This window comes from Vidua chalybeata, chromosome 2 (assembly GCF_026979565.1).
Source record: "Vidua chalybeata isolate OUT-0048 chromosome 2, bVidCha1 merged haplotype, whole genome shotgun sequence".
In the NCBI taxonomy this organism is placed as follows: domain Eukaryota; kingdom Metazoa; phylum Chordata; class Aves; order Passeriformes; family Viduidae; genus Vidua; species Vidua chalybeata.
The window spans coordinates 101,298,652-101,312,241 of record NC_071531.1 but is presented as its reverse complement, the minus strand read 5'-3'; the positions used below and the strand labels follow the sequence as shown (position 1 = coordinate 101,312,241).

General features: G+C 36.9%; 1 protein-coding gene across 2 annotated transcripts in view; it reads left to right on the top strand.

Moving 5' to 3' along the window:
- Positions 1-13,590, top strand: part of DGKH (diacylglycerol kinase eta) — a 149,249-nt gene that overhangs the window by 121,643 nt on the left and 14,016 nt on the right. For both annotated transcript variants that reach the window (XM_053934309.1, XM_053934310.1), the window contains 9 exons: positions 1,899-2,033; positions 3,826-3,943; positions 4,378-4,488; positions 4,645-4,741; positions 7,239-7,346; positions 10,213-10,326; positions 10,616-10,750; positions 11,823-11,989; positions 13,122-13,227. In XM_053934309.1, the coding sequence (XP_053790284.1) occupies positions 1,899-2,033; positions 3,826-3,943; positions 4,378-4,488; positions 4,645-4,741; positions 7,239-7,346; positions 10,213-10,326; positions 10,616-10,750; positions 11,823-11,989; positions 13,122-13,227 (1,091 nt within the window). The remainder of the gene's footprint in view (positions 1-1,898; positions 2,034-3,825; positions 3,944-4,377; positions 4,489-4,644; positions 4,742-7,238; positions 7,347-10,212; positions 10,327-10,615; positions 10,751-11,822; positions 11,990-13,121; positions 13,228-13,590) is intronic.

Below are 13,590 nucleotides of genomic sequence, written 5' to 3'. Positions count from 1 at the left end.
TGTGATAACTTCTATGGCTGTTATGCAAGTGTTAAAGTCAGAAGGAGATGATTTTTGGTCCTTGGTCAGTCCTTTCGTATAAAACAATCCAGAAAAGTTTACCCACTTTTCCTTGTCCTGTGTATAATAATTTCTGTTTGACTTCAGCAGGTCATTCAGAAAGGTGTGTCATCTTACTCATGGATACAAGAAAGTTAAGAATTTGCCATTCCACTTACAGTTCTATGTTAGATTATCATCACTTTAAAAAATCCCCGTCAGTGGGCAAATCCTGGCCTGAAGTGATGTGAACACAATGTCTAAACCCTTGTTCTAGTTAATCCTTTTGTCTCTAGATTTTCCCACTCAAGATTTTCTTTCCATTAGTATCTTCATACAGTACACCCATGTTACTCTCAGGCTAAGTTATGATTGACATGACCTGATTTGTCTGACTCCTGCCACTGAAAAGGATGCATTCTATGCTTCCCACCACATTCCTGGTGCTGTTTCCCTGCTGTTGTCTTCGTGCTAGTCCTACTAATTCTATTTTTGCTGGATTCGTTTTCATCTTTTGAGAGGAAAAATCACATTATCTTGAAATAATTTAATTTTTTTGTTCTGAGCTTCTTCAGATGGTAAAGTTTGTTGTTGTCCTAAGCTGAAGTAGTTTTAACATGTGAGATAATTTGGAGCAGAGATAGCCGAGAAGTGTCTGTCTGTGACCATGTGTTGTGCGAGAGTTTTCTACATGCACATGGAAATGCTGTAGCAAAGCATTTGGTAATACCCAAACTTTTTTCCTTGGGGCACCGGTTTCTGGGTATGTCTGATGGGGGTAAGTTGCACAAAGACTAACTTCCCCAGGCTGAAGCAGGCACTGGTATATTCTCTGAGGCTGCATGAAACCAGTTCTGCCAGGAAAGTAAATGACAGGACTTGAGGTCAGCCCTCTGCAAAGCTGATCCTTCTTCGTCACCTCCAGAGGCAGCCAAAGGATAACTGGCCTCACTGAGCTTCCAGTTACTCTTTGTGAATATCTTCTCTTTCCCCTTGATTTTCTTCCCTTTCCTTTTCCTGAGCCTTTGTCAATAACAGCTACTAAACATTGATATCTCTTAATGTTTTACTGATCCAATGTCCAAAGAATTTTAATAAATAAGTTAATTATTTGGGGTAATTGCTGGTTTGTTTGTTTTCTGAGTTTTTTGGTGAAAAAGGATGATGGAAAACTGATGGCCCCCACAATCTCTCTAAATGCAGAAGACAAAGGTGAACATGGCTTTTTTCATTTTCCTTGCAGTTTTCAGTTTGGCTGTAAATAAAAATGTCAGAGTTTTCTCTGATTTTTTCAGCATCTGATGCAGGCATGGGCCCATTTTATCTGATTGAAGAAAATAGTATAGGTGTTGATGAGATAGCTTTTCTAACCTACAAGACATGGAACTACCTATATTAGAATTGTTATAAATTATAATATACTGTATAATATGTGTATATTTATAAGTAAACAGATGAAATCTAAGTTTAAATTTAATTATTTCTGTAATATGTTTATCAGAAGCTTACTGCAGTGTTAAATACTGTTGCATTTTAAGATGGATATAATACATTATATGAACATATTTGCATTTAAATATGTACCTATAATACTTCTGCTGGTAGCTTGAAGTATAAGTTGGGAACTCATCATGTGGAGTGCCATGCACACTTGCTCATTCTAATTCGTGTTTGTCACCTGATCTGTTTCTTACTGTATTTAGAAGAAAAACTGTGGTGTGAGGGGGAAGGACTTTTGTCATGGAGTGGTAACAGATTAACTTAATGCTTCTGATGTATTTTCAGGGCTGTAAAAATTATGTATTGGTAACGTCATAATAGGTCTAATTAGTGTTCTTACTTCTGTTTTTTCTGCACAGCTAAAACTGCACCAAGATCTCCTGACAGACGTACAAGCCGAGGTATCCATTCCCAGACAGGTTCTTTCTCTGCTCCAGCTTTGGCAGCAAGCAAGGAAAACCTCCCAGTACTTAACACGAGGATTATCTGCCCAGGTAAGCTTGCTATCAAATAATGACTTTTACTTCATGACCTGAATTCGTTTGAACCGACATGCACATCTTTGTGTGATACTGTATAGAAGAAAATGCATAATAATGTAGAATATTTCTGATCATTTGGCACAACACCAGAAGTAGCAGAAGTGTCGCATTTGATTCTGGAGGGTGAAAAGTAATATTCAGGATCATAGAACTGCCCAGTGGTTTGGGTTGGAAGAGACCTCTAAAGATGATCTAGTACAGCCCTGTGTCCTGGGCACTGGCATCTTTCACTAGATCAGGTTGCTCAGAAAAGCATTCAGCCTGACCTTGGACGCTTGCAGTGGTGGGGCTTTTACAGCTTCTCTGGGCAACCTCTTCCTATGTCCCATTACCCTCATCCCAAACATTTTCCTCCTTTTGTCAAATCTAAACCTACCCTACCCTATTTGAGTTTAAAACCACTGCCCTTCCTCCTGTCACTGCAGGCCCTGGTGAAAAGTCTCAATCTTTCTTATAAACCTGCTCTATACTTTGAAAGGGCACAATAAATTCTCCCTGGGGCCTTCTCCTCTCTAGGCTGAACAACCCTAGCTCTCTCAGCCTGTCTTCACAGGAGACGTGCTCCAGACCTCTGATCATCTTTAGGGCCCTCTGTGGACTTGTTCCAGCAGGTCCATGTCCTTCTTATGTTGGGGAGCCCAGAGCTGGATGCAGCACTGTAGGTGGGGTGTCACCAGAGCAGAGCAGAGGGGCAGAATCCCCTCCCTCGCCCTGCTGGCCATGCTGCTTTGGATGCAGCCCAGCACATGTTTGGCTTTCTGGGCAACAAGCTCACATTGCCAGGTCACATCCAATTTTTCATCCATGGGTACCCCCAAATTCTTCTATCATTTATCCTAATCAATGCATTAGGATGAAGAAGCTGAGGGACAAAGCTGTGTAAAGTTCAACCCTCTGAGTAAGAATTGTCTGTGGATATCTCTCTGGAAGTGGATAACTGAAACCACACAAAGCTGCTCTATAAAACGGGAAAAAAAATCTGTTCTTACCTAAATTCAATTGACAGATGAAAAAATATCTGTTCTGCTCCAAATGGAATTAATACTGGAGAGCACTAGTAAAACTCTGTTTTAATTAACTTTATTAGTATAGCTAATAAAGCACAGTGGAACCAAGCTTATGTTTTTTCTTTAGGCAAATTTAAGTGAAAGCTGTTAGTACTTTGCTTTGTTTGCATGCATTACAGAGTATTCTGTAGACTGAAATTGATATTAGTCAAAGCAGGCATGTTGAGGCCCTAATCTTTTCACAAATTAAGTTAAACTATGGGTCTGCCAGTTGTAAAAATGGTAAGATTATTCCTTATGTATGCTTCCAAAGGATAGGACAAAAGAAAAATCATGGACAGTTAGGAGATGAAGATTAAACTGAATGAAAAGCTCTAGCAGTCTTTTTGGATGTTAGGTCACCCATTTGGTTACTATACCAGCCAGTGAGTGTTGGCCTGAAACCCTAAATTTCCTTTGTTTTTTTTTTCTTTCTCCATGGTGGTAGCTGAGAGAGCCACCACAATGCAGCATAGCTGCCTTTCTGCTTAAGAGAGCCAGAGACCTGAAAAGATAACCAGTTGTAGTAAAAATTGAGATAGAATTACAATCTTTCCCTGTACAGATTTAATGAATTTTGTTTCTCAGTATGTGGCTTATATTATATGTTTGTCTATTTATCAAATACAATTTTTTTATTATTTTCTTTCTGTTTTGTTTTGTTGTTGTTTTCTTTTTTTTTTTTCTTTTTTAATCAGGTTTAAGGGCTGGTCTAGCTGCTTCCATTGCAGGAAGTTCAATTATTAGCAAAATGTTGCTAGCAAACATCGATCCATTTGGTGCTACGCCGTTTATTGACCCGGATCCAGATTCCTTGTAAGAAATATTTTTTTTCTAAATGTACTACTTTGCTTTCCTTAAGGGCATCCTTCTTATATTTTTGTAGTTTCTAATTTTTTTGCATTATGAAGTTCTTGTTTGCCATCATTTGGCAGTAGTCCTCAAAGTCTGAAAACAAGCTAGATTGTACTGGGTTAGTTATGAGCAGTGCAAATTTTTTTGCAGCAGCTGAAAATAAGGGGAGACATTTGCTCACTTATCCCTTGTTCACCTGGAGAAGGAGGACAGTAATCTTTCAGAGCTGGATTTTCTAGCCCAAACCAGTTTACTTAGGAAGATTCAGAGGAAAGATCTCTTCAAGTATCTTAGTTCATATTCTGTTCTGTAATGAATCACAGTTTTGGTCAAAGATGTTTGTTTATCCAGGTTCTGTACAAATGTACACCTGATTTTCTCTTTGCCTCTAACAGGGAGGGATATTCAGAAAAATGTGTCATGAACAACTACTTTGGAATTGGGTTAGATGCAAAAATTTCACTAGAATTTAATAATAAGCGAGAAGAGCACCCTGAAAAATGCAGGTAATATAATTACTCTGTCAGTAACAGAGCCAAGATGTTTCCACTCTTTTCTTTTCTTACCCCTTTATATGAATTTCTTAATTTATTTTTTTTTACAAATACAAGACACAATAATGTGAAATACAAATATGTGAAACTTGTTTTGCCTGCTTTCAGAAGTCGGACGAAAAACATGATGTGGTATGGAGTTCTTGGCACAAAAGAGCTATTGCAGAGAACTTACAAGAACCTAGAACAAAAAGTTCAACTTGAGGTAAATTTTTTTTATGGAGAGAGCTGCTTGCACAATGTGTAGTGAAGAATTAGTGTTTATTTTTGAAACCTGTTATCGTTCTTGCATCAACCCAAGCTGACCTCAAAGGCACTGTGTAAAGATGTGCTATGTAAAAGTTGGTCCTCCAAGTCATGTTTTTGAGTAAAATGTCAGTACTTTAAGATCACAAAATACCCAGTATTATGTTTTTTGTAATTACTGTGTTGAAAAATGATAATAAATTGTGTAGGTAGGATATATTTCTTAACGTTCACTGTATCAAAAGACAGACCAGATTTTAAGGGCAGCCACAGAAATGACCATAAAAAAAAGAGAAGAAAAGAGATAAGGAGTCTTAATCCTTCAGGTTCAATTTAAATTATCTGAAAGCTACACATACATGAAGAGCACGTAAATAGCAAAAAATTACTGATAAAGAGAGGAGATTCTGAATATGCATCACAAGAAGCCCAGCTACATCAGTAGAGACCTTCTCTAGTATTCACACAAAAAAAGCAAGATATTATCAAAGCAACAACAAATTCCATGTCTAAACATAGTTATTTTTTTGGCTTTTAAGTTCTAAAATAAAATCTGTCTTCGACATGGGAATTTAAAGGTAATATAAATGATTCCCAAATGCAGAAAAAGACTACAGGATGGTTACTGTTCTTTTCACCCAAAGAATATCTAAGGTGGATTTTGACAGAGAACATACATAATTTTTCTTTTTATTTCATGCTAACTATTTCATATAGAAGTTTATGATATTTATATGAGGATAACTTTTTAAAGAATAATTTTGAAAGAATAATTTTAGGTTACTGGAGCTCTTTCTCACTCTGAGATTTAGGAGGATTTTTTTCTGGTAGCAGCAGATTGCTGTTAGCTAAGGATTGAGTAATTATCAAGGAATTATGCAGTAGTTAGCAACTATAATGCCAGTAGAGAATGTTATGTATACTGCAGGTAGAATTCTAATTTAGGTATCTTTTGAATTGGATTCAAATAAGATTCAATAATACTGCTGACCTTTCCATAATTTTTTTTTAAATATTCCTGTAAGTCAGCAAGTAAAAATTTCCCATTTACTGTTGCCTTGCATATTATTGGATATATTATGCCTGCATATTCAGGCACTAGAGGCAGACTTCTACTGTAATACAAATCTATTTTGCTGTGCAGCATCTATTTATATCACACCATATTTTGGATATTGACACATCTTGATTAAAATGTTACATTCTGTCTTGCTGCTATGATTAAATCACAAAAGAGAGCACTAAGCACATTCTGGAAATAATTTGCATTTCTTTCTCCTCCTGATAAAGATTTGTCCTATAGATTTTGTCCTTATTTCTTTACATTTTCTTTTTCATTTGTATAATTTTAAGATCCTTCTGTGGACTGTTAATGTGCAGTCATCTAGCAATCTTCATTAAAGGCAGCTTGACCTGCAACTTCATGGTCCATAATGGGTCCAGCATTTACAACCTTGTGTTTCTAACTTGTTTCAATTCCATGCCTGTGGCACTGCTGCAGGACTGCACTTTTGACTCCCAGTGGAATGATTTGAGATCACTGGGCTTCCCCCTGCAGTCAGCTGTACTGCTGTAAGTCAAGAGTGATTTCAGTGATGTCTGTAAACTTACTCTTGGCCAAAAGTAAGATTGATGCCATGCCATGATCATGTTGAGCAGGACATGGAGTTGCTTATTTGTTTTGGGAGATAAAGCAGTAAGAAGGAATGGCTGGATGGTTGGAAATAAGAGCGACCTCTTACCTGCAAAATCAACAACTCCCATCTACAGTCAGGGTGACACCTGTGGGGTCAATCCTAGATTTGTCTTTGCACTTTTGGGAGGAGAGTGAAGTTATTTTTACAGGAAGTCAACAATACATGCAAACACTGACAGCTAACCACATGTTTGTGGCTATGCCAGAAATATTCTTGTATATTCTTGACACCCACCCCCCACCGCCACCCTTAGCTTAAATGGATTTGACTAAATAACAAGTCGCAATTGCAATTTTGGGAATGATGGCATAGGATGGAAGACTAGTTCCTGAATGTATAAATGAATCTTTTTGTAATGTCCTTGGCAATCTTACTGTGTGGACACAGGGAGAGTGACTATCTTACTGCAAAAGATTTTTAATCCTTGATGGACAGACCATGGTCAAAGTGCATGAGAAATTTCATAAAAAGGGATGTGAAAATGTTTATTTCAAGACTCATGAAGCATCACTGCTGTAGACAATGCAGCGTGTAGATCTACATATTTTTCACCTCTGCAAAAGTCAGTGCTAAGATTGGAAAGAAGGGGTTTGTTTTAGAGGTGCTTCATTGCATGAAGGAAGTAGTCTTGTACCAGACCTCTTAATGACTCTCTCCTCCCCTGCCAGCTCTCTTGAAGCTTCATGTGCTAAAAATTACTCTTTACTGATTATCTTTATTGTATTATTTATGTACTGAAGGAGCTTTTATCCCTTACAGTGTGATGGACAGTACATCCCCCTTCCAAGCCTGCAGGGCATAGCTGTGCTAAACATTCCCAGCTATGCTGGTGGGACTAATTTCTGGGGCGGAACCAAAGAAGATGACGTAAGTAGCATTAAAAAGACTTAACCTTCTGGGCAAAACCAGCAATAAATATGATGAACTGCTCTTCTCACTTGATTTTAATAGTAGTAGCATATAGTTTGGATAACAAGTCTTATTTGAGAAGGATGTTTCAGTACAAACTGTATTGTCTTGCTGAATGTATTTTTGTTGAAAATATATTCCATGAATTTTTACTGTCCATTGTCTTCTGTCATGTCCATTTCAGCAAATGTTCATAATAAAGCATAATGATTTTGTTTTTTAATGGCTCTATGGGTATTTTTAGAAATTAATTTTATAAACAGAGGTACAAATAATTTCTCTCTATATTGTTTTACAGATGCCTGTAAATAAGGTTTCCCAAAGCATAGATTCTGTTTGCTATAGTTTAGCAACAAGCAAGGTAGACAGGATAATCAGTCAAAGTTTATAGCTTAATTTTCCTCCTGTTCTTCAAACACCTTTGCTGTGAGGGATGGTGATTCAGAAAATGAAGACTGATGCATATAGTGACTGATAATTTAGTGGGGGTAGTAAACTGGTTTTTGAATTTTATTTTCAATGAACCTTTAAAATACTTTAAGGTGCCTTTTTCCCCTTCTTTCTTTCAACTCCTAAGAAACATTTCACCACATGGTTCCCTACATGCCTTACAGCATGTTACTGCCCCTACCCACTTCATTCACAGTGCACCAACTGTAATTACTAGCAGATTATCCTAATCTGCATGTCCTGACTTAGTGTGTGATGTCTGAATCACCTAAAACTGTACTTGCAAACTGGCTTGTGATTTTGATGTAGACAATCCAGGACTCTTTTGCCAAAAGGTTTTATGTTTCTTGTGAGTTTTTATCCTTTCATTTTTTAATGCATACATATAAACATACCTATATATAACATATGTAACATAATATCATGTATTATAATATCTATTATATAAAATTGCACATTTATATTATATAATACATATATAATTGCATATGTATATGTATGTTTTATATATGTTCATATATATACACATATGTAAAAAAAAGAAATTTAGACATGTTTTAGTGTTCTTTTCTTATTCTTGGTATATGTCAGAGGATTGAAATTCTGTTTATATTTGGCAATGGATATCTAAAGCTTTTATATATAGTCCATGTTCATAGTCAGAACTTGAAAGCTTTAACATCTCGTCAGCACTTGTTCAGGAGGTTTTTTTCTCCCTGTACTGCTTCAGTGAGAGAGAAGATCTGTCCCAGCTTTCATACTGTTATACAGCAAATGTGTGTGTCCTGGAGCATTTTTATTGATATTATTAGTCTTCTAGTGAGCAGATGTGCCAGCAGAGTGACATGTTTGTTCTGGACAAAGTCAGGAGCATAATTCACTGCTTTACTGCAGTCTTGAATGACTCTTCATCAAGAGGTGGTGGTGATGGTGGTCTGAAGTGCTGCTGGCTTTGGTTGTCTGGACAAATGAAAGATGTTACCTTGACAGCTCTGACTTGCTGAAACATGAGCAGTGAGCCAAGCAGGGCATCTGCACCCTAACTGGCATGAGCATGGCTTGTTAAGGCATGTTGTTTTGGTGTCCAGAAGACAGGCTGGAAACATGACCTGCTAGAGGAAAGGAGTCAATTTGAATGTTGGTCCATAGGGATTGTTTTGCCTTTAAAAGAAAAGAAAGGAGAAAAAAGAGATTGTTTTTCAGTACAGATATTACCGGTGGAGAGACACAGCAGAAGACTTAGTTGAGTGTTTCCTGTCTTTTTGCTGAAATGGTGGCACAAAATAAAAGAAATTTTACAACTACTTTTTCTTAGCACAAGTAGAACTAGAACTAGCCAGAACTAGCCCTGTAAATGTCGGTTACTGGATCAAGAACTCTGCACACTTTTTCTCGTGGAACAGCAGAATCATGATCTTGGTTCTTTTCAAGATGTTAATATATTCCTGTGAAAAATGGAAAAAATTCCATTAAACTGGAAAAAAAAAATCAGATGGAGAAACTGTGATTTTCTCCAGTCTGGTCTCAGGTGTTACTGATGCGGTTTATTCTGCCTAAGGTGCCAACTGAGGGCGTACTGCCAAGTATGCTCAGAGAGGTGATCTCCCTACCCATTAAACTCTTACTGGAGTGATTTCTCCTGCTGATTTTTCTCCCTCATTGCTCCCTATTGCCTATCAAGATGAAATGGCCAAGCTCCAAGTGACCTTAGCATGGTATCACCTGCCAGACCCAGCAGAGATCTGTCCTGCCGCTGAATTCCCTGGCAGCACACCAGGTGGCGAGACTTCCTGAGCTTTGTGTGAGCCTGTGGAAATTCAGCACCTTGGCTGCACAGAAGGACATTTGTTCTCTGCAAAAGTGGTTTTCTTGTTAACAGTGGATAATTCTAGACAGCACAAACAAGATTGTCTTCAATATTAAGGCTCTGTTAAACAAAGCAGAGCATGGACTCGGATGTTGGTTTCCAGAGAATTCAGAATATAAACAGATAAGCATTTCTGAGAAGAAAAGGAAAGCATTTACCTTCAAGAACCTCTTAGATATTAAGTACATTACCCAAGCAGAGATTTCAATTGGCCTTTCATCTTGTCTTGAAAAACATCTTTAATCTGCATTCTGAAACATGCCATCCTTCCTATATAAGGATATGCCTTGTCATCCAGATATTTCAAATGGTATCAGTATTTCTGTTTTAAACGATATTTGCCTGTTGTCTGTGGTATCTTACTCCTATGAGTTTGGAAAAACAGTACAGTTATTCTACAGTAAAGAATTTAGAGCATTTATATGTTGAAAACAAATCTGTAAATGAATCTGCGTTTCATTGCAATCTAAGCACTAGATTTGCAATCAAAATTTCTTTTCCTCACAGATATTTGGAGCTCCATCATTTGATGATAAAATCTTAGAAGTTGTTGCTGTATTTGGCAGCATGCAGATGGCAGTGTCCAGAGTCATCAAACTGCAGCACCACAGGATAGCTCAGGTTTGTTTCTTACTTGCAAGCATGCAGGATGGTTGGCAGCAGCTGGGGATTCTGGCAAGTAGCGGGACTCTCGATGACCACCACCCTATACATTAATAAAGCACTGACATTGTTTTGCTTTTAGTGGGTAACAAATTGTCTTCAATGATGAATGAAGTATAGGAGAGCTTAATTCCTGAGACAGTTCTGGAGAGAAGCCACAGCTCCTCGTAATCAACAGATTACAGGTGGCCTGTCAGTCTCACCAGTATTTATTGCCCTGTAAAATAACATGTTTGTTCTTTTCCAGTGTCGGTCAGTAAAGATCACCATACTTGGTGATGAAGGGGTTCCAGTGCAAGTCGATGGAGAGGCATGGATCCAGCCCCCAGGAGTTATTAAGATCATCCATAAAAACAGAGCTCAGATGCTAACACGAGACAGAGTATGTTGCAGAAAGAGCTACCATTGCTAACATTTGTTTCTGTAATAATTTGTTTCAGTTATAACATGAACAAAACAGTACTTATAAAAATGTTTTATTACTATTTATATAATTCATACAGTTACTTACAGTGATATCATTTCTATAATGAGCCAGATAGAGAATTAGTATTTTGTATAAGTGGCAAAGTTTTGTTAGATTTTATTTGTTTTATTAGTGCTAATCCTATATTCTTATTAATATATAGTGAGAATGGTCAACATTTAATCTATTCCTCCCTCCCTCCCCGTCTGCTGCTTCTTTCTTTTTCTCTATACCAGTCACACACTGGAAATTTTAGCACAGTTGCATAAATAGCAAAGTTCTATACTGTCCATTTTCCAGAACAGCTTTCTGCAGATTTCTCTCTGTCCTACCAATCCTCCCTCTCCCCCATGAGCCAGTCTCAGACAGAAGAGACACAAGTACAACCTAGTCAAAAGCCACTGGAGAGTTCATGCTTGTCTAGGACTATGGTGTGAAAGGTACAACTGCCCCTCAGTTCTCCACCCACTAGCTGGATCCTGAATTTAGGGTGGAGTTCAGGTGGAATTTGAACTGTATTTTAGTAAATTTTGGTTTTTCTCCACCATTTTTAATGTTTGAATTCTGTATCAGTTTTGAATTTCAATCTTGCTATCCACACAAAGTGTGCTTGTGTTAGAGAATCACAAAATTCTGGAATCATTTAGGTTGGAAAATACCTCTTGAGGTCATTGAGTCCAACCGTTATTACAGTCTTTGTGTTCTTATTGGTTTGGAAGACACATTTTGAAGATTATGGGGAGGAGACAGAGAACAAGCTTTCAGAAGTTACTTACTCTCTATACTAAATTTAAAAACTTTAGGTGTAAAATTATTATTTAATCAGGTAGTATTATTTATATAAAATTAAATCAAGCATATGTTTATTTGTTAATTTTAACTAAAATAATATATAATTTCAATTTATGTAAAATGCAAAATTAAAGTTTTTAATGAGAACGAATACTCTCAAGTGCTATCAATTGAATGTATAATTCATTTTGATTAGGCCTTTGAAAACACCCTGAAGTCTTGGGAGGACAAACAGAAGTATGATTCCTGCAAACCTGTCATTCGATCTCCCTTGTATCCTCAGCAAGCTGTTGAGTTGGCTACAGAAGAAGAAGTTGCACAGATCCAGTTGTGCTCACAAGCTGCAGAAGAACTTATTACCAGGTACAGTAAAATTAATAAACTGTATTGGCAACGTAGACACTAAGATGGAATTATTAATAAAAATTCATACAGAGACTTAGAAGTGTACATTTTCCCTGTTTTTTTATTAAAGTTTTGTTGCCACCATATCAGTTGTTTTTTTCTAATTTAAAAATGTTATTTTATTTTTAAGGCTTAACTTCTTTTTGTGTGCTTTCCCTATGTATTTTTTTTTAACTTTATTTATGTAGTTTTGTGGTTTTGGTTTTTTTTTTCTTGTAAAAACCAACTTTCTGAAGTAGCAACTGAAATGGAAAACTGGAAAGCTTCTTTGCAAAAATTGAAGCTTCTCTTTTTATGACAAGACAAAAACATAATTGGGAATTATTGGAAAAAAAAACTTTAGAAGTCAACTCTAGAAGTCAGCAGGATGGACACTGCAGTCATTCATACAGGCTGAGATTAAAAAAACCTTTTTTTTTTAACCAGAACATTTTATAAAGCTGCTATTCATTTTATCATAACAATGAATTATCTTTAGCATCAAAATCCCCAGTAATATAAGAAAGGAAGGGCTACATACTCTCTTTATACTGCAGTCATAGACAAATAATTTAGTTTATCAATTACCCACAGTGAAGTTTAGCCAAGACATCTTAAAAACTTCACCATTCTAGAGATGGTCTGGAGGTTGTAGTTACAGCTGGACCTCCCATAATCTTAAATGACTGCAGCCAATTTTCATGTCACATCTGAAGGATATGCCTTGTGAAATAAGTGTAAGGGTTTTTAAGATAATTTCAAGTAAGTTATTGCAATGTGCTAGAGTTTTCCTCTGTAGTTTACTTGAATTAATAGGACCAACATTTTTTGGTCCATTTTTTTATAGCATTAGTGTTCTAAGACAAATAAATATATCTCAGTATTTTGTAGCATCATAAATAATCTGTGTGACGGATACAATTTCTATGAGGTGCTATATTGCTTGAAGCAATCCTCGCCTTTCAATTTTTGTTATAAAGGACTATAATTTTCTAAGTCTTTTGTGAAACATGTTCTTGTGTATTTTCTCATCTGATGAAGTTATGTACACAAAAATTATTCTTTAAAGAAATTAAGAAACATTATTCTCCTTTTTAAATATTTTTTGTAGGATCTGTGAAGCAGCAAAAGTACATGGCCTCTTGGAGCAGGAGCTTGCTCATGCTGTTAATGCATGTTCACATGCATTAAATAAAGCCAACCCAAGGTTTCCTGAGGTAAAGAAGAACAGAGATTTATATAAATAAGCTATAACATCTGGATGCACAAGCTTGTGGCATGGGGACTGTCCCCTGTCCTCATCTGAAAACAAGTTGGATGAGAAGGCAGAAGATGCAGTTTCTGCATTCTCCAGTGTCCTCCCTACCTGGTACTGTGCAGGCATATCCTCAGAGCGGGTGGAGGCATGACAGAGGCTGAACCAGATCTGTTAGGTCATACAACCTAACAGATCAGCCATAAAGGTCATATTCTGTGGATGCTTTCACAGAAATTTTCATGCTTAATTGCTATCCAAGTGCTAGAGACAGAGAAGACAAAGGGGCTGAGGGGAAATGAGTTTCCTGGTTTCTCTCTTCACT